Source organism: Nothobranchius furzeri, chromosome 5 (genome assembly GCF_043380555.1).
Source record: "Nothobranchius furzeri strain GRZ-AD chromosome 5, NfurGRZ-RIMD1, whole genome shotgun sequence".
Taxonomy (NCBI): Eukaryota; Metazoa; Chordata; class Actinopteri; order Cyprinodontiformes; family Nothobranchiidae; genus Nothobranchius; species Nothobranchius furzeri.
In genome coordinates this window covers 25,066,595-25,088,446 of record NC_091745.1, presented here as the reverse complement: position 1 = coordinate 25,088,446, position 21,852 = coordinate 25,066,595, and the positions used below count along the sequence as shown (strand labels likewise).

The following is a 21,852-nucleotide window of genomic DNA, read 5'->3' as shown; positions in this document are numbered from 1 at the left end:
CCCTATCTCCAAGGCTGGGCCTGGCCACAGTAGAGGAAACTCATTTTAGCCGCCGGTATTAGTGATCCTGTTCTTTTGGTCGTTGCATCATTTGATCATGACTGAGGAATGCGATGAAGATTGCCTGGTAAATTGAGAGCTTTGCTTTCTGGTTTCACTCGCTCTTCATCACAAAAGACGGGTTCAGAGTCTCGATCACAGCAGATGTTGATCTCCTGCTCCCTCCTTCCCTCGCATGAATAAGACCCCATACAATCTTAACTATTCCACTTCAGGTAGGACATCTCACCAGACCCGGAGTGGCAATCCACACGTTTTGGGTCAAGATGGAGCCATGGCCTTGAAAGTAGAGGTGCTGATCTTCATCCCAGCTGCTTCAAACTCAGTTGGAAACTTTCCCAGTAAGAGCTGAAGGTCATGGGTGGAGCTAAGAGAACCACATCATCGACTTAACACAGGGAAGCTGCGGCTAGGTATTCAGTCTGTGTAGGTAATGAACAGCAGCCCTGGTGGAGTCCAACCCACACAGGGAACGGGTCATCCTGCATGGGCCAGCTCACTCCTTTGGTCCGGGGCCTGATGGCCTGGTCAAAGCTCTGCTGTAAGTGGGAGATGAAGGCCATACTGACAGGATCTTCATCCAGCTGTTCCTAGTGGACCCTCTCTAAACATTTTCTTTAGGTTTCTTCCACAAGTCAACATCTAACTCAAACTTTTATTTTATCTCAGGTTTTAGAACACCGTGGGGCGGTGTGGGTCAGGCGTTACCTCAGTTTGCTCCTGAGAGAGGACACCTCCCTGCTGAGGGCATCATTAGCCTCTGTTGCCTCCTCCAGCTCCCTTTGCAGCTTCCTGCGTGCAGCTGCCACGCGCTGCGCCTCCTCCTCTGCCTCCTCCAGCTGGTGCTTTAGCTGCTTCAGCCGGGCGTTGCCCTTCTCCGCCTACACACAGGAGCCAATCAGAGGTTTCCTTCAGTCTGGCTGCTTCAGCGTGTTGCAGCGTCGTCAGCATATGAGCTACCTGGTCTTTGTACTGCTGCGCCTGCTTCCTCTCATCCTCCATCTGGACGGTTAAATCCTTCACCTTCTTCTCTTTTAGACGCAGATTCTTGGCGTTGTTTTGTCGCTCTCTATACGACACACAAAGCAGCGTCACATCACTTTCCGTTTCCGTGTCTGAGTCTACATCTTGGACTTCCTGTTACCTGTTCTCCACCTCCAGCTGCTCCTCCGTCTCCTTCAGCTTGGCCTCCAGAGCAGCAACGGAGGATTTAAGCTTGGAGCGGTTCTGGTTCTCCATCTCCTGCAGTTTGGCCTTCAGCTCGCGGTTTTGTCTCTCCAGCTGCTGCCTGGAGGACTCCTTGGTCTGAGAGGAGGATCTCTCAGCCGTCAGCTCTGCCCCCAGCTGATCCACCTTCAGAACCAGGACCAAAGAGACAACAGGCTGGAGTGAGTCTGAGAGGGGTGCGGCAGATGATCAGTTCAAACAGGAGATTTTCGTCAAACTGCATCTTATAACGTACAAAATCAGCATTACAAAGAATAAAATCACAACATATGCATCAGGAGTTGGGCTCCAGCTCCCTGCGATGGATGGAGTTGGTTAGATAATAGACGTTTTTAATATTTGTGGCTTTTGAAGTAGATTCTGTCCGTATTTATTTCCTGAGAAGAATCCAAACAAAGCTCCAGTGTCTGAACCTACGAGCTGCTGGTTCTTCCTCAGACGCTCGTTGAGGTTCTCCACATTGGCCTGCTCCTCCTCCAGTTCCTCCTCCAGCTGACTGATCTTCATCTCCAGTCGACGCTTTTCATCAGACGACAGGGACCTGAACAAAAGGAAGATCAGCTACCATGTTCTGTTGTGATCTAATCTTATCTGAATTGTTTTAAAATTCCTGACAGCAGCACACTTCAGCAGAAACATCACGGAAACACCACCAACCGACGGCTTTACGCGACTGCATTTTTAAAAAGTGTTCCCCGTGAACAAAAATCTGGACGTTTTAATAACATTTTTGTGAATCTTCACTTTTTCCTGAAGACAATCTAACAACGTCTAATGACCATTTCACTTTTCCTCCACAATAAATCTGCTTTATTGACCACGGTGCTCAAAGGGTTATAGCAGATCGAGGAGGTGAGAAACCCACCTTCCAGAGGAGTTACTCAGCTCCTCCAGCAGCTCGTCTCTCTCTGCCTCCACCTGCTTACGAGCTCTTTCAGCAGCTGCCAACATCTGGACAGGTGAGGGAAGAAAATGACAACAGAATAAACACTTCCTGAGAGGTTTTTACTCTTCCTGTTGGTTGATGGACAAATCTGTTTTTTAAAGCTGAAGTTTAAAAAGCAACAACAAAGTCAAAAGCCTGACCTCGTGCAATTGGTGGAGTTCTGCCTCCATCATCTTGGATCGGCGCTCCGACTCCCTAGCTGAGGAGACAAGCTCCTTCTGGGAAGCACGGGAGTCCTCCACCTCCCTCTGGAGCTCCTTCACCTGCCCCTGTGAGAATAACAAACCATGTTATGGTGCAGTGAGATGATTTTTAGAAGCACTTATATTTTTAATGTAGCTCCGTACACATAGACAGAAATAACAAGCTGACCTGGAGTTTGCGGAGCTGCTTGAGTGCCTCCTCACGTCCCCTGGTGGTAGCTTCTAGCTGGTCCTCTATGTCCTTCAGCTCGCCCTCCAGCTTCTTCTTCATAGCTGACCCCTGACCTCGCTGCTTCCTCTCCTCCTCCAGTTCTGCCTCCAGCTCACGCACCTGGCAGAGAGGAAAGGAGAATATTTAGAGAATTGTGCAGACATGTCGTCAAGTTTTAGACAGAGGACCAGCGGATCTCCACCTGTCTGAGGAGCTGCTTCCTCTTCTCCTCGCCCATCTCCTCACGGGCCAGAAGCTCTCGCTCATGTTGAGCTTTCAGAGCCTGACTGTTGACCTCCAAGCGCAGCTTGGCATCCTCAGCAACCTGCAGCTCATCCTCCAGCTCCCCCAGCTGCATCCTCATCTCCTCCACCATGGCCTCCAGGCCTCGCTTTGCTTTCTCCAGATCATGAACCTGACAATCATAAGTTACGTCCATTTGACTCCAGTAACTTGCCTGAGAGAATGTCTTGACCAGTTTCTACATTCTTACACTTTTCCCCACGTCATCCTTGGAGCTGATGAGGTCTTCCATCTCAGCTCGGAATGCCCTCATGGTCTTCTCCGCCTCCTCCAGAATCTCCTGCTTCTCCTCCAGAGCCTTGGTCAGAGCTAAAACCCTGGTCTCCTTCTCTCTCACCTCTGACTCTGCTCGATCTCGCTCCTCTGCAAACTTAGACGACACGGCTCGCTCCTCCGCCAACATCTGAAAAAAAAAAAGAATAAAAGATCAAGCAGCTCACGTTGAAGATAAACCAGACATGATTTTGTCTTGACAGGAAACAAAAAATACGTTTGATGTTATTTTACAATTTAGCTTCCTTATTTATTGTGGGTTTTTTTCAGTTTGCTGAGCCTAAGATACTGACTGGGCTGGTGATTAACTATTATTTGTACCATTTGACTTTGAGGTAAATTTAAAAATAACCATGGAAAACACATGATAGCGTATAAAAATGACAGAGGGTGTGAAGTTCTGAAATACTGAAATTTCAAAATATAGATCTAAAGATGATCTTCGTTTGTACAACAAGTCCTCTCTGTTGCTGTTTTACATTCAGATTCATTTCTTTGACAGAAACATAACACTGTCTGATTTTCATCCTCTAACAGCTTTTTATCATTTCCTCTAAAGTCCTGAGGTTTCCCGTATCTTCTCTAGGGCTGAGAGTTTCAGACTAACTATTGAATGCATGCCTGTTTAGTTTTCTGATCACCTGATCAAACTTCTTCTGCTTCTTCTCTAGGTTGAAGACTAGCTGCCGCTGGTTGTCCAGGTCCATGAGGACATCCTCCAGCTCCTGCTGCAGCCGGCTGCGGCTCTTCTCCAGCTTATCGTAGGCCGAGGCCTTTTCCTCATACTCGCTGTTGGCTGCTTCCAGCTCACGCAGCAGACGCTTTTTCCCCTCCTCCAGCAGCTCCACTGTCATCGACAGCTCATCCAGCTTCTTCTTGTGATCGGACAGCTGGAAAAGGTTAAACGGTCACACATTTAGTGAGAAGACTTGTAGTAGCACCTGATCAACTGGTGCATTCATTTTCACTTTGGTAAACGAGAAAGAAGTCTTCAGCATAAAATCTTGGTGGGACATAGTCACTGTTGTTTTCATAAAACCACAGAAAAAATAAACCTTTTTGTTTTCAATTAGAAAGAACACTAACACAGGTCCCTGTGGAACACCTTGTAGGATTACTACAGTGTTGTGAAAACACATGCACTCCCTTAAACATTTCCATCCATCCATTTTCTTCCGCTTATCCGGAGTCGGGTTGCAGGGGCGACAGCCTAAATTGAGAGGCCCAGACTTCCCTCTCCCCAGCAACGTGGGCCAGCTCTTCTGGGGGAATCCCAAGGCGTTCCCTGGCCAGGTGAGAGACATAGTACCTCCAACGTGTCCTGGGTCTCTCTTTTAGACCTACTCCCGGTTGGACGTGCCTGGAAAACCTCACCAGGAGGCATCCTGACCATATGCCCTAGCCACCTCAACTGGCTCCTCTCGATGGGGAGGAACAGGTCTACTCCAAGCTCCTCCCGGATGACCGAGCTTCTCACCCCGTCTCTAACGAAGAGGCCAGCCACCTTGCAGAGAAAACAAATTTTGCCCGCTTGTATCCGTAATCTTGTTCTTTCGGTCACAACCCAAAGCTTGTGACCATAGGTGAGGGTAGGAACGTAGATCGATCGGTAAATCAAGAGCTTTTCCTTCTGGCTCAGCTCTCTCTTCACCACAACAGACCGGTACAATGCTTGCATCACTGCAGATGCAGCACCAATCCGCCTGTCCATTGGACCTCATCCCTGACCCGGAGAAGACATTCTACCCTTTTCCGACTCAAGACCATGATCTCGGATTTAGAAAAGCTGATTCTTATCCCAACTGCTTCACACTCGGCTGCGAACCGCTCCAGCTAAAACCGGAGATCACGTTCTGATGAAGCCAACAGGACCACATCATCTGCAAAAAGCAGAGACCTGATCCTCAGGCCACCAAAATGGATCCCCTCCACACCTTGGCTGCACCTAGAAATCCTGTCCATAAAGGTTGAGAACAGAATTGGTGACAAAGGGCAGCCTTGGCGGAGTCCAACTCTCACTGGGAACGAGCCCGACTTACTGCCGGCAATGCAGACCAAGCTCTGACTCCGGTCATACAGGGACCTAATAGCGCGTATCAGAGGGCCTGGTGCCCCATACTCCCGGAGTACCCCCTACAAGGGCCCCTGGGGGACACGGTCAAACGCCTTCTCCAAATCCACAAAACACATGTAGACTGGCTGGGCAAATTCCCACCCACCCTCCAGGATCCCCCCTAATAGTACTATACAGCAGTACAGAGCTGGTCCAGTGTTCGGCGGCCAGGGTGATGTCAGGTTCGTTGGCAGATCTGAAGCGTGACTGAGAGTTCTGTTGCCCAGACGCGGAGAGACGGAGATAACCGGCGTGGTTATTTCCTGTCGGTGTAGCTTGAGGGTTTAGAGGGCTGGTAAGCCTGGAGACTCGATGCAAAGTCTGGTGAGAACGATGACTGAGCAATGAATGAAACGCCGGCACTTCCTTAAGTAGTGTCGGCGTGATGACGTCAGTCGCCACGTTAGTGGCAGGAATGAATGGAATGCAGTCAGCTGGAGGAGTTCGTGACAGGACCCACCCTCTAGGGACGGCACCCGAAGTCCCAGGACGGCGGGCCCAGAAGTCTGTTAGCAGGGCAGGATCGACAAACGAGCTCGTGGGCTCCCAAGAGCGTTCCTCAGGCCCGTACCCCTCCCAGTCCACGAGGTACTGCCAACCTCGTCCCCGGCGGCGGGCGGCCAGTATCCCGCGGACCGTGTAGGTGCGATCCGCCTCAACACCGCGGGGCGGAGGCACCCGGACCGGTGGAGGGTGGAGAGGAGAGGAGATCACCGGCTTAAGCTGGGAGTATCGCGTCATACCCGTGTCACAACCCGTGCACGCGCATTGGGTCCACAGCGCGCGTGTGAACGGGACTTGCGCGCGTGTGAACGGGACTCGCGAGCGAAAATATACATGGCGAGAGGTCATTTGTGCACAGAGAGGGAGCAAACTGTGTCTGTGAGCGCACAAGGATGTGCACAAGTGACAAACCTGCGTGCGCGCGTTGTCAACGAGCACACGGCAGAGGAAGACGTGCGCGCGCGGCAGCCTCTGTGCGCGCTCGGCAGCCTCTCTGCGCGCTCGGTTTCTGACTCCTGCTCGCTCGGCTGTAAGGGCTTTTGGCACTCTGGAGGCGTGGCCTGTGGCAGATCTTGTCTGTCCTCTGATTGGTTAGTTCACCCCGCACTTTACCCTCTATCTATATAAAAAAAGTCTCATGAAAAGTAGTTGCTGCCATAGCTCAGCTGGGAGAGTGGGTGACTCTCGCCCCGGAGGATCCAGGTGCGAGTCCGGGCAAGGAAAATGTAGTAGACGTCATGTTAATTTTTTTAAATTTCAGGTATTTTACAGTTGTGACCGTTCAACTGTCATTAAACGTCCGAATGTTTGCTGGGCAGTGTTTTAAAAAGTGCACATAAGCTAGATGGTTTTAACCATATAAAATTACATTTTTTGTGATACTGGAAAAATACATACTGAAATAAAACTACTGATTGAAAACTTTATGACTGTGGTTGTACAATATATGACTCACTAATACACTGCAAACTCCCTTAGAGTGGGGCTTCCAGAGAGAGAGAGAGAGAGAGAAAAGTTCTTGCCTCATTAATGAATTGTTTATTTTTTTCAGTATTTAATTGACAAATTATCCTTTCAAATAATTAATTGATGAGTTACATAATTGTCCATTTCATAAAGAAACTGCATATCAAGCTTTCATTCAGATGACCTTCAACAGTGCTGCACCCTGCTGAGGGACATCCGAGTAAAACCTTGAGATGGCCATTTTCTGTTCACTAACTTGCTTTAGTAAATCCTTACTTTTGTTAAATAAATCAGTTGTTGAACCCCCACTCCTCTGTTTGGTCTCCTTTCTTATTACAGCCCACCACTTCCAGTCTGGGTTGTAACAATCTGCAGACAGATTTCTGAGTATCTCCTCCTTTACACAGATCCTCACTGAGCCATGTACTGTGAACAAATAGTTTCTCCATGATATTATCCAGCAAGGTCCCGTTTTTGTCAAAACAAGGGTGAGGTAATGAAAAAATAGAAATATTTCATTAAATTAACATTTAAATTATTTATATGCATCATTACAAAAAAAAAACATGTTTTGAAATATATAAAGTGCACCAAACTTGACTCAGTCCATTCAACAATTCTAAATGGACAATTATGTAACTCATCAATTAATTATTTGAAAGGATAATTTGTCAATTAAATACTGAAAAAAATAAACAATTCATTAATGAGGCAAGAACTTTTCTCTCTCTGTCTCTCTCTTTCTCTCTCTCTCTCTCTCTCTCTCTCTCTCTCTCTCTCTCTCTCTCTCTCTGGAAGCCCCACTCTAAGGGAGTTTGCAGTGTATTAGTGAGTCATATATTGTACAACCACAGTCATAAAGTTTTCAATCAGTAGTTTCATTTCAGTATGTATTTTTCCAGTATCACAAAAAATGTAATTTTATATGGTTAAAACCATCTAGCTTATGTGCACTTTTTAAAACACTGCCCAGCAAACATTCGGACGTTTAATGACAGTTGAACGGTCACAACTGTAAAATACCTGAAATTAAGAAAAATTAACATGACATCTACTACATTTTCCTTGCCCAGACTCGAACCTGGATCCTCCGGGGCGAGAGTCACCCGCTCTCCCAGCTGAGCTATGCCAGCAACTACTGAACATTAGACTTTTTTATATAGATAGAGGGTAAAGTGCGTGGTGAACTAACCAATCAGAGGACAGACAAGATCTGCCACAGGCCACGCCTCCAGAGTGCCAAAAGCCCTTACAGCCGAGCGAGCAGGAGTCAGAAACCGAGCGCGCAGAGAGGCTGCCGAGCGCGCACAGAGGCTGCCGCGCGCGCACGTTTTCCTCTGCCGTGTGCTCGTTGACAACGCGCGCACGCAGGTTTGTCACTTGTGCACATCCTTGTGCGCTCACAGACACAGTTTGCTCCCTCTTATGGCAAGCCAAAACCGTCACAATACGCCACTTTCCCAACCCGTCTAGTTAAGAAATGGCGAAAAAAACGCCGTTTGATGTGCCAAGACGTCGTAAAATACGGCGAAAACTCTGCCAGAACGCCGTAATTTACGCCGTTCTGAACGGTCCCGTAGAACGCCCGTAAAATACGCCGTTTTTTCCGGACATTGAACGCCGTTTTTTACGTCACCCTAATCCCAGACGCGTTCTCTGTGTGGGTGGCGTAAAATACGGCGTTTGGTACGGACATTGAACGCCGCTTTTTTCGCCGTCCTGTGACATAAAACGCCGCTTTTAACGCCACTTTGTGACAGTTTTAACGCGTTTAAAATTCAACTTTACTCTCATTTATGCAGAGCCCTCCCCATGGGTTTCTCATCCACTTAATTTAAACTCCAGTGACCCAATGAAAGACGAGGAGGTTGAGGCAGCACTAATTCATCCCAGATTCGCCGGGCTGTCGGGCTGTGCGGATTGCTGTTTTCTAATACAACTCGGCTCTGTTTCAACTAATTTCACTGTATTGAAAAAGCCTTGAAATGTAGTAATATTATCAACAATGTGTCAACATTATTATTTTTTCTGTCCACCTGTAAAAGGCAGAAACGCTGTTTCAGTCAGACCTGATGATTACTTAAAAGTGTGGCTGCCGTATCAGTCTGTCCTCGTGGCTCGTGAGTCCAGCTGAAACATCAGTGCTCTTTCTGTCCAAAACTCCATTCTTCTTAAGTGAATCCACTTTCAGTATTTACTATTGTGACAGTGTGTGTGTGTGTGTGTGTGTGTGTGTGTGTGTGTGTGTGTGCTGTCGCAACGTCCCGATTGATCATGCGCCCTGGCTACTTGGTCAAGGGAATGTTCCTTTGGCTGACTGGTTAGAGCGTATGACTCTCACCCGGGAGTCTGGGGACCGAATCCCGCCCGAGCCCTCGTTTATCCACCTGGCCACACTATTGTTTTTTTTTTTCGTTTTTTTTAAACGACTGTTATACTTGTCTTACAGGAGCTTCTGAAGATGTTCTGTCTTGCTTCTCCATCATCACTCTCCAGCTCCTCAGACCAGCCACTCCAGAACCTTCCCAGATCCAGGATCAGAGCACTTTAATTAAAGTTTGAAACATGTCTGCTTGTTGTTCTCCTATAGAAGCCTTAAACTAGAATTTGCTAATGAGCTTTCTTGGCTAAAATATGCTCTTAAATGTTTTTATTTACATAATCAAGAAACACGTTTTTCATTGCTGCTTCACCAAGACATGACTGAAAATGTCCTCATGATCCTGAAACGCTGGTTAAAACAAATTACTTTTAACCTCTTATAAAACAAACGTGTCTGTTGATGATTATGCCCACTACAATACTGAAGCACCTGCATACTTGCTACCGATTTGCTAACTTTCTGTAATATTTTGATATTTAAGTTGAAAACATGAACTGCTGTAACACAAATTCCAAATGTTCTAGTTGAGCACTTGTTTCTAATCAACTAATCATTATTTCTGTGATTAGTCAGCTTTTTCCTTTTCAATAAACACATGGAAAAATTACAATTATCTTACTGAAAAATAGTTTAACAGTGTTGCACATGTATAATAATCTGCACTGGTTTTCACAGTTACGGCATTCTTCAAGTGAAAAGATATTTACAATTGATTACTTCAAGTTCCTACTATTTACATTTTATGCATCGATACTGTAAATGGCTGTTTACTAAGGCATACAGAGTCAGTGCCTGTACAGGTAGTTTGCTTGTAAATCTACATATTTCTGTTCTATATGATCCTGTATTCTTCATTAATGCTACTTACAAATCCACGAGTCTGTAGAATTGCCTTGTTTATTTGAGCAGGTATTGAACAATCCTTTTAGTTATTAACAAGTTGAGTGTGTGCTTAAGAGGAGTTTAAAAGTGTTAGCCTTAGAAAGTAGATGAGCCTCTCCCACAAACCACATTTTTTAAATTTAGGACTTTACGGAGTGTGCTGAAAGACAAAATGAGGCTGATCATCTCCATTTTTACAGGAGGCAACCCCCTGCTTACTAGGCAAGAACCCGTATGAGAACATTCCATGTGCAGCTAAAGATCTGTAAACTAAATAATGTCTGGAAACCACCAGGGACCAGGCCCAAAAGCATCACTTCAAAGACCTGACAGTCTGATCTGCTTTGTGTCATAAGGTGCAAACACGAGAAACCTTTTTAACATCCAGAGATTCTTACAGAAGGAACAACTCCAGCTGATATGTTGCATTCATTCGATGTCTTCCTAAATCTATATCTAATTATAAATTTGTAAATATTTTTCATAAATTGTAGTGCTCAAAACCTAAAGAGACAGATGCTTCAGTCGATCTGTTCTGCTTCTGCAGCCAGACACTAAGCCAATCCAATAAAAGTACAGGCACTGACTTTGTATGCCTTAGTAAACAGCCATTTACAGTATTGATGCATAAAATGTAAATAGTAGGAACTTGAAGTAATCAATTGTAAATATCTTTTCACTTTATTTTATTATTATAGTTTGAAGAATGCCGTAACTGTGAAAACCAGTGCAGATTATTATACATGTGCAACACTGTTAAACCATTTTTCAGTAAGATAATTGTAATTTTTCCATGTGTTTATTGAAAAGGAAAAAGCTGACTAATCACAGAAATAATGATTAGTTGATTAGAAACAAGTGCTCAACTAGAACATTTGAAATTTGTGTTACAGCATTTCATGTTTTCAACTTAAATATCAAATATTACAGAAAGTTAGCAAATCGGTAGCAAGTATGCAGGTGCTTCAGTATTGTAGTGGGCATAATCATCAACAGACACGTTTGTTTTATAAGAGGTTAAAAGTAATTTGTTTGAACCAGCGTTTCAGGATCATGAGGACATTTTCAGTCATGTCTTGGTGAAGCAGCAATGAAAAACGTGTTTCTTGATTATGTAAATAAAAACATTTAAGAGCATATTTTAGCCAAGAAAGCTCATTAGCAAATTCTAGTTTAAGGCTTCTATAGGAGAACAACAAGCAGACATGTTTCAAACTTTAATTAAAGTGCTCTGATCCTGGATCTGGGAAGGTTCTGGAGTGGCTGGTCTGAGGAGCTGGAGAGTGATGATGGAGAAGCAAGACAGAACATCTTCAGAAGCTCCTGTAAGACAAGTATAACAGTCGTTTAAAAAAAAAACGAAAAAAAAAAAAAACAATAGTGTGGCCAGGTGGATAAACGAGGGCTCGGGCGGGATTCGGTCCCCAGACTCCCGGGTGAGAGTCATACGCTCTAACCAGTCAGCCAAAGGAACATTCCCTTGACCAAGTAGCCAGGGCGCATGATCAATCGGGACGTTGCGACAGCACACACACACACACACACACACACACACACACACACACACACACACACACACACTGTCACAATAGTAAATACTGAAAGTGGATTCACTTAAGAAGAATGGAGTTTTGGACAGAAAGAGCACTGATGTTTCAGCTGGACTCACGAGCCACGAGGACAGACTGATACGGCAGCCACACTTTTAAGTAATCATCAGGTCTGACTGAAACAGCGTTTCTGCCTTTTACAGGTGGACAGAAAAAATAATAATGTTGATACATTGTTGATAATATTACTACATTTCAAAGCTTTTTCAATACAGTGAAATTAGTTGAAACAGAGCCGAGTTGTATTAGAAAACAGCAATCCGCACAGCCCGACAGCCCGGCGAATCTGGGATGAATTAGTGCTGCCTCAACCTCCTCGTCTTTCATTGGGTCACTGGAGTTTAAATTAAGTGGATGAGAAACCCATGGGGAGGGCTCTGCATAAATGAGAGTAAAGTTGAATTTTAAACGTGTTAAAACTGTCACAAAGTGGCGTTAAAAGCGGCGTTTTATGTCACAGAACGGCGAAAAAAGCGGCGTTCAATGTCCGTACCAAACGCCGTATTTTACGCCACCCACACAGAGAACGCGTCTGGGATTAGGGTGACGTAAAAAACGGCGTTCAATGTCTGGAAAAAACGGCGTATTTTACGGGCGTTCTACGGGACCGTTCAGAACGGCGTAAATTACGGCGTTCCGGCAGAGTTTTCGCCGTATTTTACGACGTCTTGGCACATCAAACGGCGTTTTTTTCGCCATTTCTTAACTAGACGGGTTGGGAAAGTGGCGTATTGTGACGGTTTTGGCTTGCCATACGCGAGTTCCGTTCACACGCGCGCTGCCATGTATATTTGCGCTCGCGAGTCCCGTTCACACGCGCGCTGTGGACCCAATGCGCGTGCACGGGTTGTGGCACGCTTTAAACGCCATATAACGCGTAAGACCGGGTGGATCCGGAGAGTAGCCGGGAGGCGTAGACGGCAGGTGACTGGATTGATGACCTTGAGGACAGGGAACGGACCCAGGAAGCGAGGAGTGAGCTTCCGGGAGCCAGCCGGCATCCTCAGGTTAGCGGAGGAGAGCCACACCTGGTCGCCAGACCGGAAGACGGGGCCAGGCCGGTGGCGGCGGCGATGCTGACGGGAATACTCCATGTTGGCCCGAGGGATGGCCGCACGGGCCCGGATCCAGGCGAGCCGACAGCGGCGGACCAGCGTCTGGGCAGCAGGGACCTCCACCTCGGGCACCTGATGATCAAACAGAGGAGGCTGATAACCGTAACAGGTCTCGAAGGGAGACAGACTCGTGGAAGAGGAGGTCTGGAGGTTGTGTGACAGCTCCGCCCACAGGAGGAAGCGGGGCCAAGTGGTCGGCTGGGACGAAGCGAAGCAGCGCAGGTAGCGTCCAAGCTGCTGGTTAGCTCTCTCTGTCTGACCGTTTGTCTGCGGGTGGTATCCAGAGGACAGACTGGTGGAAGCACCGACCAGGCGACAGAACGCCTTCCAGAAGCGTGAGACGAACTGGGGTCCTCGGTCGGAAACCACGTCCTGAGGGAAACCATGGAGCCGCACCACCTGTTCCAGGAGCAGTTCGGCCGTTCTCTTGGCAGTGGGGAGGCCGGCCAGGGCCACTAAGTGCACGGCCTTGGAGAAACGGTCCGTGATAGTCATTATAGTGTCCAGGTGATCGACAGGGCTGGACTGGGACAAAAATTCAGCCCGGGCATTTTGACTGGAGACCGGCCCATCACCTGTTTTTTTTGGAAAAGACATTAAGCCTTACGCTGTTTCTGACACACACCAACGTTATTGGTAGTATTTATGTATCAATCTAATAAACGTAAACCTACACCATCCTTCCTATCCTGGTATTCTAAAAAGTAGGGTTGGGGGTAACTGATTATTTTTAAAATGATTATTCTGATGATTATTTTATCGAATAGTCGACTATTCTAATGACTATTTAGATGATTAATCTAGCGATTACTTTTCTATTGCACAATTAATAAAAACCAAAAAATTCTCAAATAAATTCCTCCAAAAAATTGATAAGTTGTTACTGTAAGAGAATAAACACTACAGGCCTTCCATTTTGTATAACACTGCTTTTATTGCGTTGCGGTTGTTTATGTTCTGGTGATGTGTAGAACTTGGGAGTGCAGGCTGCTGCCTGAGAGGTGGTTGGAGACGGAGTGTCTCCATGCTGCTTTGATTTGTTCACTTATGTGCATGAGGCAAGTGGTGTTACGACCCTTCCTGGGGAGTCACGTGTTTCTCCTATTTTAACTGTAAATCCTTCTAGCTGTTATATTTATAACAAGAAACAGATATTCGGACGGAATATTTTCATGTTTATTCGAATATGATTGTGGAACACACCCAGCATCATAATAAATGAAGTAATATTTATGCCAATTTAAGCCTTTATGGGTGACCAGGACTCTGTGATCAATTTTTGGCAAGGGAAATGATCATTTGTTGCCATTTTTGAAGTGTTTATGAATGTGAAAGACACCCAGCATCCTGTGATGGCACTAATAACATCAAGAGATAATAAATAAAGTAATATTTAGGTAAATGTAACCCTTTACACGTGACCAGGACACTGTAATCAATTTTTGGCAAGGGAATTTATCTTCTTTTTTTTTTCTTTTCTTTTTTTTTGCCATTTTTGGGGTGTTTTTGATGATACAGTAGACAGTATGAGTACAGTAACATCAACAGATAATACATAAAACCCTTATTTGGTCAATTTTAGCCTCCATGAAAATCTTAGTGATTCAATCACTTTTTGGCAAGTAAAATGCCATTTTAGTTGTCTACAATTAAATCATCAATAAAGAAATTAAAGATATTTTGAGGCGTTTCTTATAGGTAAACGGGAGGGTGTAGTCTATTTGGCAAGTGACAATCTTAATTTTATGTGCTGAAGTGCTTTTATCTTGTTACTTTTAAATAGAGCAACGTAATGTATAGATAGCAACCTACACAGTGTCATTAAAGTCAATGCTTGATCATTTTAAATACTTTTTTTCAAGTAAAAATGTGCCCCAAACTAGTTAACTGTGGCTCCATGTCAAGTAGACTAAAGAAAGGAAGGGGAAAAAATTAAATCGCTGGAGAATTGTTTATTTCCATTTATACAACGTTTACATTCAATACAGGGTGCCATTTTACATTGTTTATTTATTTTTTTAGTATCAAGGCTGTAACATAAAGAAAGCCAGTTCTTACCACAAAGTTTGTGGCACAAACCATCTTTCAATCGCAAATATTGCTAAAAGGATTAATATATCCTCATTGTGAACGTTTAAGACAAATAGCAACACTTAAAACAACTTCAGAACTGGAAAAACTAATGTGGCAGGTGCAGAAAGGAGTGCCCAGGCGGGATTCGATCCCCAGACTCCCGGGTGAGAGTCATATGCCCTAACCAGTCAGCCAAAGAGACATCTCCTTAGCCCAGTAGCCAGGGCGCATGATCAATCGGGACATTGTGACAGGACGCTCACATAGCCACATCTTCCTCCCTCTTTCCACAAGCACGTCCTCGTGCTCCCGCGCAGGGTGCCACAAACACTGCCACACTAATATCCGCGATAAACATCTGTTTAAGTACCGGAAGAGGTTATCTTTGCTTTCTGAATGTCCATATTGCTAGATATGCCGAGTTTTAGGGCGAAATCCTGGGGAATTTTGTCTAGAAATGCAATTACCTAACCGTGTGCGATCCCGCAGTGGCTAATCATTTTTTGGCAGCGAGTCAATTTATGGCACAACACCGGCTCGGGTTTCTCCTCCTCCTCCCTCTTTTCTTCTCCAACCTGTCGCTGGGCTGAGGCTCCATCACTTCCTAAATTGATTTTACTTGAACCTTCACTACCAAACAACTGTGAGATTTTAACACATGTGCCAGTTTCTTTTGTAGTCGAATTTTCTCCGCTCCTCCTTTCCGTTTTTTGTTCTCCATTTTGTAAAGCTCGTCTGTCTGTTTACTGAGATTCACAAACAACTGGCGGGTGCATCAGACCTCTGGCTATTGGTCCAGCCCAGAGTGTATTATTACCAATTGGCCAATCCACCAACTTTTATGAGGCGTCGCGTGGGGCGGCGCGGGCAAGTTGTCCGCAAAAACTAGAGGCAAGGAAAAAAAAAAACAGACACCGGCCCATAAAAGATGAAAGGGTCGGCCCAGCGGGCAGTTGCCCGCTATGCCCTATGGTCAGTCCAGCGCTGCCATGGATCAAGACTTCCGCACAGCTTCGAGGAGATTCTGGTCCACCATCTGGCGCCTCAGGAGGGGAAAGCAGTGTGTTACCAACACCGTTTATAGTGGGAAAGGTGTGCTGCTGACCTCTACTCAGAACCCACCCCGGGGGTGGATGAGATCTGTTGTAGGGCTGTGTTGGCTGACACGACTTTGCAATACTGCGTGGATGTCAGGCAAAGTTCCACTAGACTGGCGGACTGGGGTGGTGGTACCTCTATTTAAAAAGGAGGGCCGCAGGATGTGTTCCATCTACAGGGGGATCACACTCCTGAGCCTCCCTGGTAAGGTCTATTCAGGGGTTCTGGAGAGGAGGGTCCGTCGGATTGTTGAATCTCGGATTCAGGAGGAGTAATGTGGTTTTCACCTGTCACGAACTCCTCCAGCTGACTGCATTCCATTCATTCCTGCCACTAACGTGGCGACTGACGTCATCACGCCGACACTACTTAAGGAAGTGCCGGCGTTTCATTCATTGCTCAGTCATCGTTCTCACCAGACTTTGCATCGAGTCTCCAGGCTTACCAGCCCTCTAAACCCTCAAGCTACACCGACAGGAAATAACCACGCCGGTTATCTCCGTCTCTCCGCGTCTGGGCAACAGAACTCTCAGTCACGCTTCAGATCTGCCAACGAACCTGACAGGATGACTGAGCCCAAAGTTGACCCAGCGGAGTTCGCGCGTCTGCGTGCCGAAGTGGCTCAACAGCGCGCAACCTTGGATCAGCAGACGGCAGAAATGAACCAGCTCCGTGCCATAGCTGATCGCCAAGCAACTAAGATCGAGTCACTCACCGAGCTAGTACTCCAGCTGACCACCGCTCTGCAACGTCAGACCGCAGCTGTTCCTGACAGGATGGAACCACGCCTCAGCCTTCCAGAGAAGTGGGACGGAACCAGGGGATCCCCGGAGGGCATGTTGGCGACCCTGGCCATGACTTTCGAGTGCCAACCGGCACGTTACCCCACATCCTGCTCTCGTGTCGCCCTGCTGACCTCACTGCTGACAGGTCGAGCCGGTGAATGGGCGACGGCTCTTTACAATCAGAAATCTCCTGCCTGCAATGACTATGAGACTTTTGTAAAGGAGATGAAAAAGACTTTTGTGCACCCCAGCAGCGAGGTCTCGGACGAGACGCGGCTGCTTCAGCTTCGCCAGGGCTCCCAGATGGCGGCTCAGTACACCTCTCGCTTCCGGACGACAGCAGCTCGGTTGAGGTGGGATGACGCCGCCCTAAAGGCCGTTTACCTGGAGGGACTGTCACCGAGAATCCGGGAGGGCATGATCGGGCACGAGGTCCCAACCTCCCTGGACCTGGCAGTGGATCTGGCTCTCCAACTGGACCGCTGCATCCTGAACCAGCCGAGCACCATGTCAGCCCCCGTACACACCAGGACGTCACCCCGCTGGCCGGCTCACCAACCGACGGAGGAGCCGATGCAGCTCGGACATCTTCCCCCTGAGGAACGGGCACGGCGCTACCAGGAGGGAAGATGCGCTTACTGTGGGGATTTGGGTCACCACCGTGGCACGTGCCCAAAACGACCGGGAAAAGGTCCCTCCGGGTCGGAGTAGGAGCTGTCCCACAAAGGAGTCTCCACCTTTCCGGCTCCACACCGAACCACTCTCCCGGTCTCCCTCCACCTGGACCAAGGCCCGACCAGACTGGAGGCACTTTTAGACACTGGGGCTGCGGAGTGTTTTATCGATCACGGACTGGTTACTCGGCTCAAGATACCCCTCACCGCCCTCGACCGACCCATTCCCGTGACCTCTGTGGACGGCCGGCCCATCATGCCGTACCCTCTCACCCACCGAACTCAGGGTCTCCACATGACTATTGACCAACACCGGGAGACCCTCCACTTCCTGGTCATCCAGGCTCCGGCCACGCCACTCATCCTGGGTCATTCCTGGTTCTGCCGCCATGAGCCTCACATCTCCTGGTCCACCAGTAAAGTCCTGGCCTGGGGCACGGGTTGCCATAACCACCGGGACTCCCCTGCACCTCGGACCAGAGCAGCCACTCCCACAGACGTAGACCTGATGCTCATCCCTCCTCAATACCACAACCTCGCTCAGGTCTTCGCTAAAGAACCCACTACCAGGTTACCTCCTCACCGACCCTACGACCTGGAGATCAGGCTCCAGCCCGGCACCCCCCCCCCCCCCCCCCCCCCTCGGGGTCGCCTGTTCTCCCTCTCTCTGGCGGAAACCCGGGCTATGGACAATTATATAACTGATGCCCTGCAGAAGGGATTCATCCGACCCTCAACATCCCCCGGGGCCGCTGGGTTTTTCTTTGTTAAGAAGAAGGAGGGAGATCTCCGGCCCTGCATAGACTATCGAGGGTTAAATAAAATAACGATCAGGGACCGTCACCCTCTCCCTCTCATGGGCACCGCTCTGGACGCCATCACCCAAGCCGCAGTGTTCACTAAACTGGATCTGCGCAGCGCCTATAACCTCATCCGTATTAAGGAAGGTGAGGAGTGGAAGACCGCTTTTATCACGCCCACTGGCCACTATGAATATTTGGTGATGCCTTTTGGACTCTGCAACAGCCCCGCCGTTTTCCAGCGGTTCATTACAGATGTGCTGAGAGACATGTTGGGCCGCTGGGTCTTTGTCTATCTAGATGACATCCTCATCTACTCCCGCACGGCCGAAGAGCACATCCGTCATGTTCGAGCGGTTCTGTCCCGCCTCCTGGACCATGGACTTTACTGCAAACTGGAGAAGTGTGCGTTTCACCAGGAGTCCACCTCCTTCCTGGGTTTTACCATCTCCTCCCGGGGCCTGAAGATGGACCCTCAGAAGGTTCAGGCCGTAGCTCAGTGGCCTCTACCCACGACCCTGAAGCAGCTGCAAAGCTTCCTGGGTTTCTCGAACTTTTACCGGAGGTTTATACGCAACTTCAGCTCCCTCGCAGCACCACTGACCTCACTCACCAAAACCACCAATCAGCCTCGCCCGTTTCGCCTTACTCCAGAGGCTGTCCGTGCTTTCCATAAGCTGGTCGGACGTTTCACTAAGGAACCCATCCTCCTCCACCCGGACCAGACCCGGCCCTTCGTCGTGGAGGTGGGCGCCTCTGATGTGGGAGCGGGGGCCGTTCTCTCACAACGGGGTCCAGACTCTAAGCTCCACCCATGTGCCTACTTCTCCCGGAAGTTTTCCCCCACACAGCAGAACTACGGGGTCGGCGACAGAGAGCTGCTGGCAATAAAATGGGCGCTGGAGGAATGGAGGCAGTGGCTCCTGGGGACCACCGATCCCTTTCTGATCTGGACCGACCACCAGAATCTCATTCATCTACAGACTGCCCGCCAGCTCAACCCACGTCAGGCTCGGTGGGCCCTCTTTTTCGAGCCGTACCACTTCCATATCGCCTACCGGCCCGGCTCCAAGAACCTCAAGGCGGACGCTCTCTCTCGGCGTTTCGCACCAGATGCCGCCCCCCCGGAGCCTCGGACCATTCTGCCGACTCAACGCTTCCTGGCCTCCCTCCAATGGCCGTTGGAGCAGTCCATACAGGCGGCACTTCCTGGCGATCCAGCGCCGCCGGAGACCCCACCGAACTGTCTCTACGTTCCCGCCTCCTGCCGGCAAGAGGCACTCACGTGGGGACATTGTTCGCGGCTCGCGGGACATCAAGGACAAGCCCGTACCCTCCAGTTCCTCCGTCGGGCTCTCTGGTGGCCGTCCATGAGGAAGGACGTCCGCGAGTTTGCAGCTGCATGTGATGTGTATGCTCGCTCCAAGTCCTCCAACCGACCCGGCGCTGGAGAGTTGCAGCCTCTCCCTGTGCCCAAACGGCCGTGGTCACACATCGGGCTGGACTTTGTCATGGGACTGCCGGTGGTCGATCACCAGCGCTGGACTGACCATAGGGCATAGCGGGCAACTGCCCGCTGGGCCGACCCTTTCATCTTTTATGGGCCGGTGTCTGGTTTTTTTTTTTTTCCTGGCCTCTAGTTGTTGCGGACAACTTGCCCGCGCCGCCCCACGCGACGCCTCATAAAAGTTGGTGGATTGGCCAATTGGTAATAATACACTCTGGGCTGGACCAATAGCCAGAGGTCTGATGCACCCACCAGTTGTTTGTGAATCTCAGTAAACAGACAGACGAGCTTTACAAAATGGAGAACAAAAAACGGAAAGGAGGAGCGGAGAAAATTCGACTAAAAAAGAAACTGGCACATGTGTTAAAATCTCACAGTTGTTTGGTAGTGAAGGTTCAAGTAAAATCAATTTAGGAAGTGATGGAGCCTCAGCCCAGCGACAGGTTGGAGAAGAAAAGAGGGAGGAGGAGGAGAAACCCGAGCCGGTGTTGTGCCATAAATTGACTCGCTGCCAAAAAATGATTAGCCACTGCGGGATCGCGCACGGTTAGGTAATTGCATTTCTAGACAAAATTCCCCAGGATTTCGCCCTAAAACTCGGCATATCTAGCAATATGGACATTCAGAAAGCAAAGATAACCTCTTCCGGTACTTAAACAGATGTTTATCGCGGATATTAGTGTGGCAGTGTTTGTGGCACCCTGCGCGGGAGCACGAGGACGTGCTTGTGGAAAGAGGGAGGAAGATGTGGCTATGTGAGCGTCCTGTCACAATGTCCCGATTGATCATGCGCCCTGGCTACTGGGCTAAGGAGATGTCTCTTTGGCTGACTGGTTAGGGCATATGACTCTCACCCGGGAGTCTGGGGATCGAATCCCGCCTGGGCACTCCTTTCTGCACCTGCCACATTAGTTTTTCCAGTTCTGAAGTTGTTTTAAGTGTTGCTATTTGTCTTAAACGTTCACAATGAGGATATATTAATCCTTTTAGCAATATTTGCGATTGAAAGATGGTTTGTGCCACAAACTTTGTGGTAAGAACTGGCTTTCTTTATGTTACAGCCTTGATACTAAAAAAATAAATAAACAATGTAAAATGGCACCCTGTATTGAATGTAAACGTTGTATAAATGGAAATAAACAATTCTCCAGCGATTTAATTTTTTCCCCTTCCTTTCTTTAGTCTACTTGACATGGAGCCACAGTTAACTAGTTTGGGGCACATTTTTACTTGAAAAAAAGTATTTAAAATGATCAAGCATTGACTTTAATGACACTGTGTAGGTTGCTATCTATACATTACGTTGCTCTATTTAAAAGTAACAAGATAAAAGCACTTCAGCACATAAAATTAAGATTGTCACTTGCCAAATAGACTACACCCTCCCGTTTACCTATAAGAAACGCCTCAAAATATCTTTAAATTCTTTATTGATGATTTAATTGTAGACAACTAAAATGGCATTTTACTTGCCAAAAAGTGATTGAATCACTAAGATTTTCATGGAGGCTAAAATTGACCAAATAAGGGTTTTATGTATTATCTGTTGATGTTACTGTACTCATACTGTCTACTGTATCATCAAAAACACCCCAAAAATGGCAAAAAAAAGAAAAGAAAAAAAAAAGAAGATAAATTCCCTTGCCAAAAATTGATTACAGTGTCCTGGTCACGTGTAAAGGGTTACATTTACCTAAATATTACTTTATTTATTATCTCTTGATGTTATTAGTGCCATCACAGGATGCTGGGTGTCTTTCACATTCATAAACACTTCAAAAATGGCAACAAATGATCATTTCCCTTGCCAAAAATTGATCACAGAGTCCTGGTCACCCATAAAGGCTTAAATTGGCATAAATATTACTTCATTTATTATGATGCTGGGTGTGTTCCACAATCATATTCGAATAAACATGAAAATATTCCGTCCGAATATCTGTTTCTTGTTATAAATATAACAGCTAGAAGGATTTACAGTTAAAATAGGAGAAACACGTGACTCCCCAGGAAGGGTCGTAACACCACTTGCCTCATGCACATAAGTGAACAAATCAAAGCAGCATGGAGACACTCCGTCTCCAACCACCTCTCAGGCAGCAGCCTGCACTCCCAAGTT

The 21,852-nt window shown here is 47.5% G+C and overlaps 2 protein-coding genes across 2 annotated transcripts in view; one reads left to right on the top strand and one right to left on the bottom strand.

Moving 5' to 3' along the window:
- Nucleotides 1–21,852, top strand: part of LOC139069993 (uncharacterized) — a 452,948-nt gene that overhangs the window by 53,114 nt on the left and 377,982 nt on the right. The gene's annotated exons all lie outside the window — the stretch shown is intronic.
- The window catches only part of LOC107373143 (myosin-11), a 58,473-nt gene that overhangs the window by 1,745 nt on the left and 34,876 nt on the right, over nt 1–21,852 (bottom strand). The window contains exons 33-42 of the mRNA XM_070551496.1: nt 3,865–4,113; nt 3,141–3,353; nt 2,850–3,062; nt 2,606–2,767; nt 2,374–2,502; nt 2,153–2,238; nt 1,705–1,828; nt 1,205–1,413; nt 1,021–1,129; nt 769–941 (exon numbers count right to left, since the gene is read on the bottom strand). Coding sequence (XP_070407597.1) covers nt 769–941; nt 1,021–1,129; nt 1,205–1,413; nt 1,705–1,828; nt 2,153–2,238; nt 2,374–2,502; nt 2,606–2,767; nt 2,850–3,062; nt 3,141–3,353; nt 3,865–4,113 — 1,667 coding nt within the window. The remainder of the gene's footprint in view (nt 1–768; nt 942–1,020; nt 1,130–1,204; nt 1,414–1,704; nt 1,829–2,152; nt 2,239–2,373; nt 2,503–2,605; nt 2,768–2,849; nt 3,063–3,140; nt 3,354–3,864; nt 4,114–21,852) is intronic.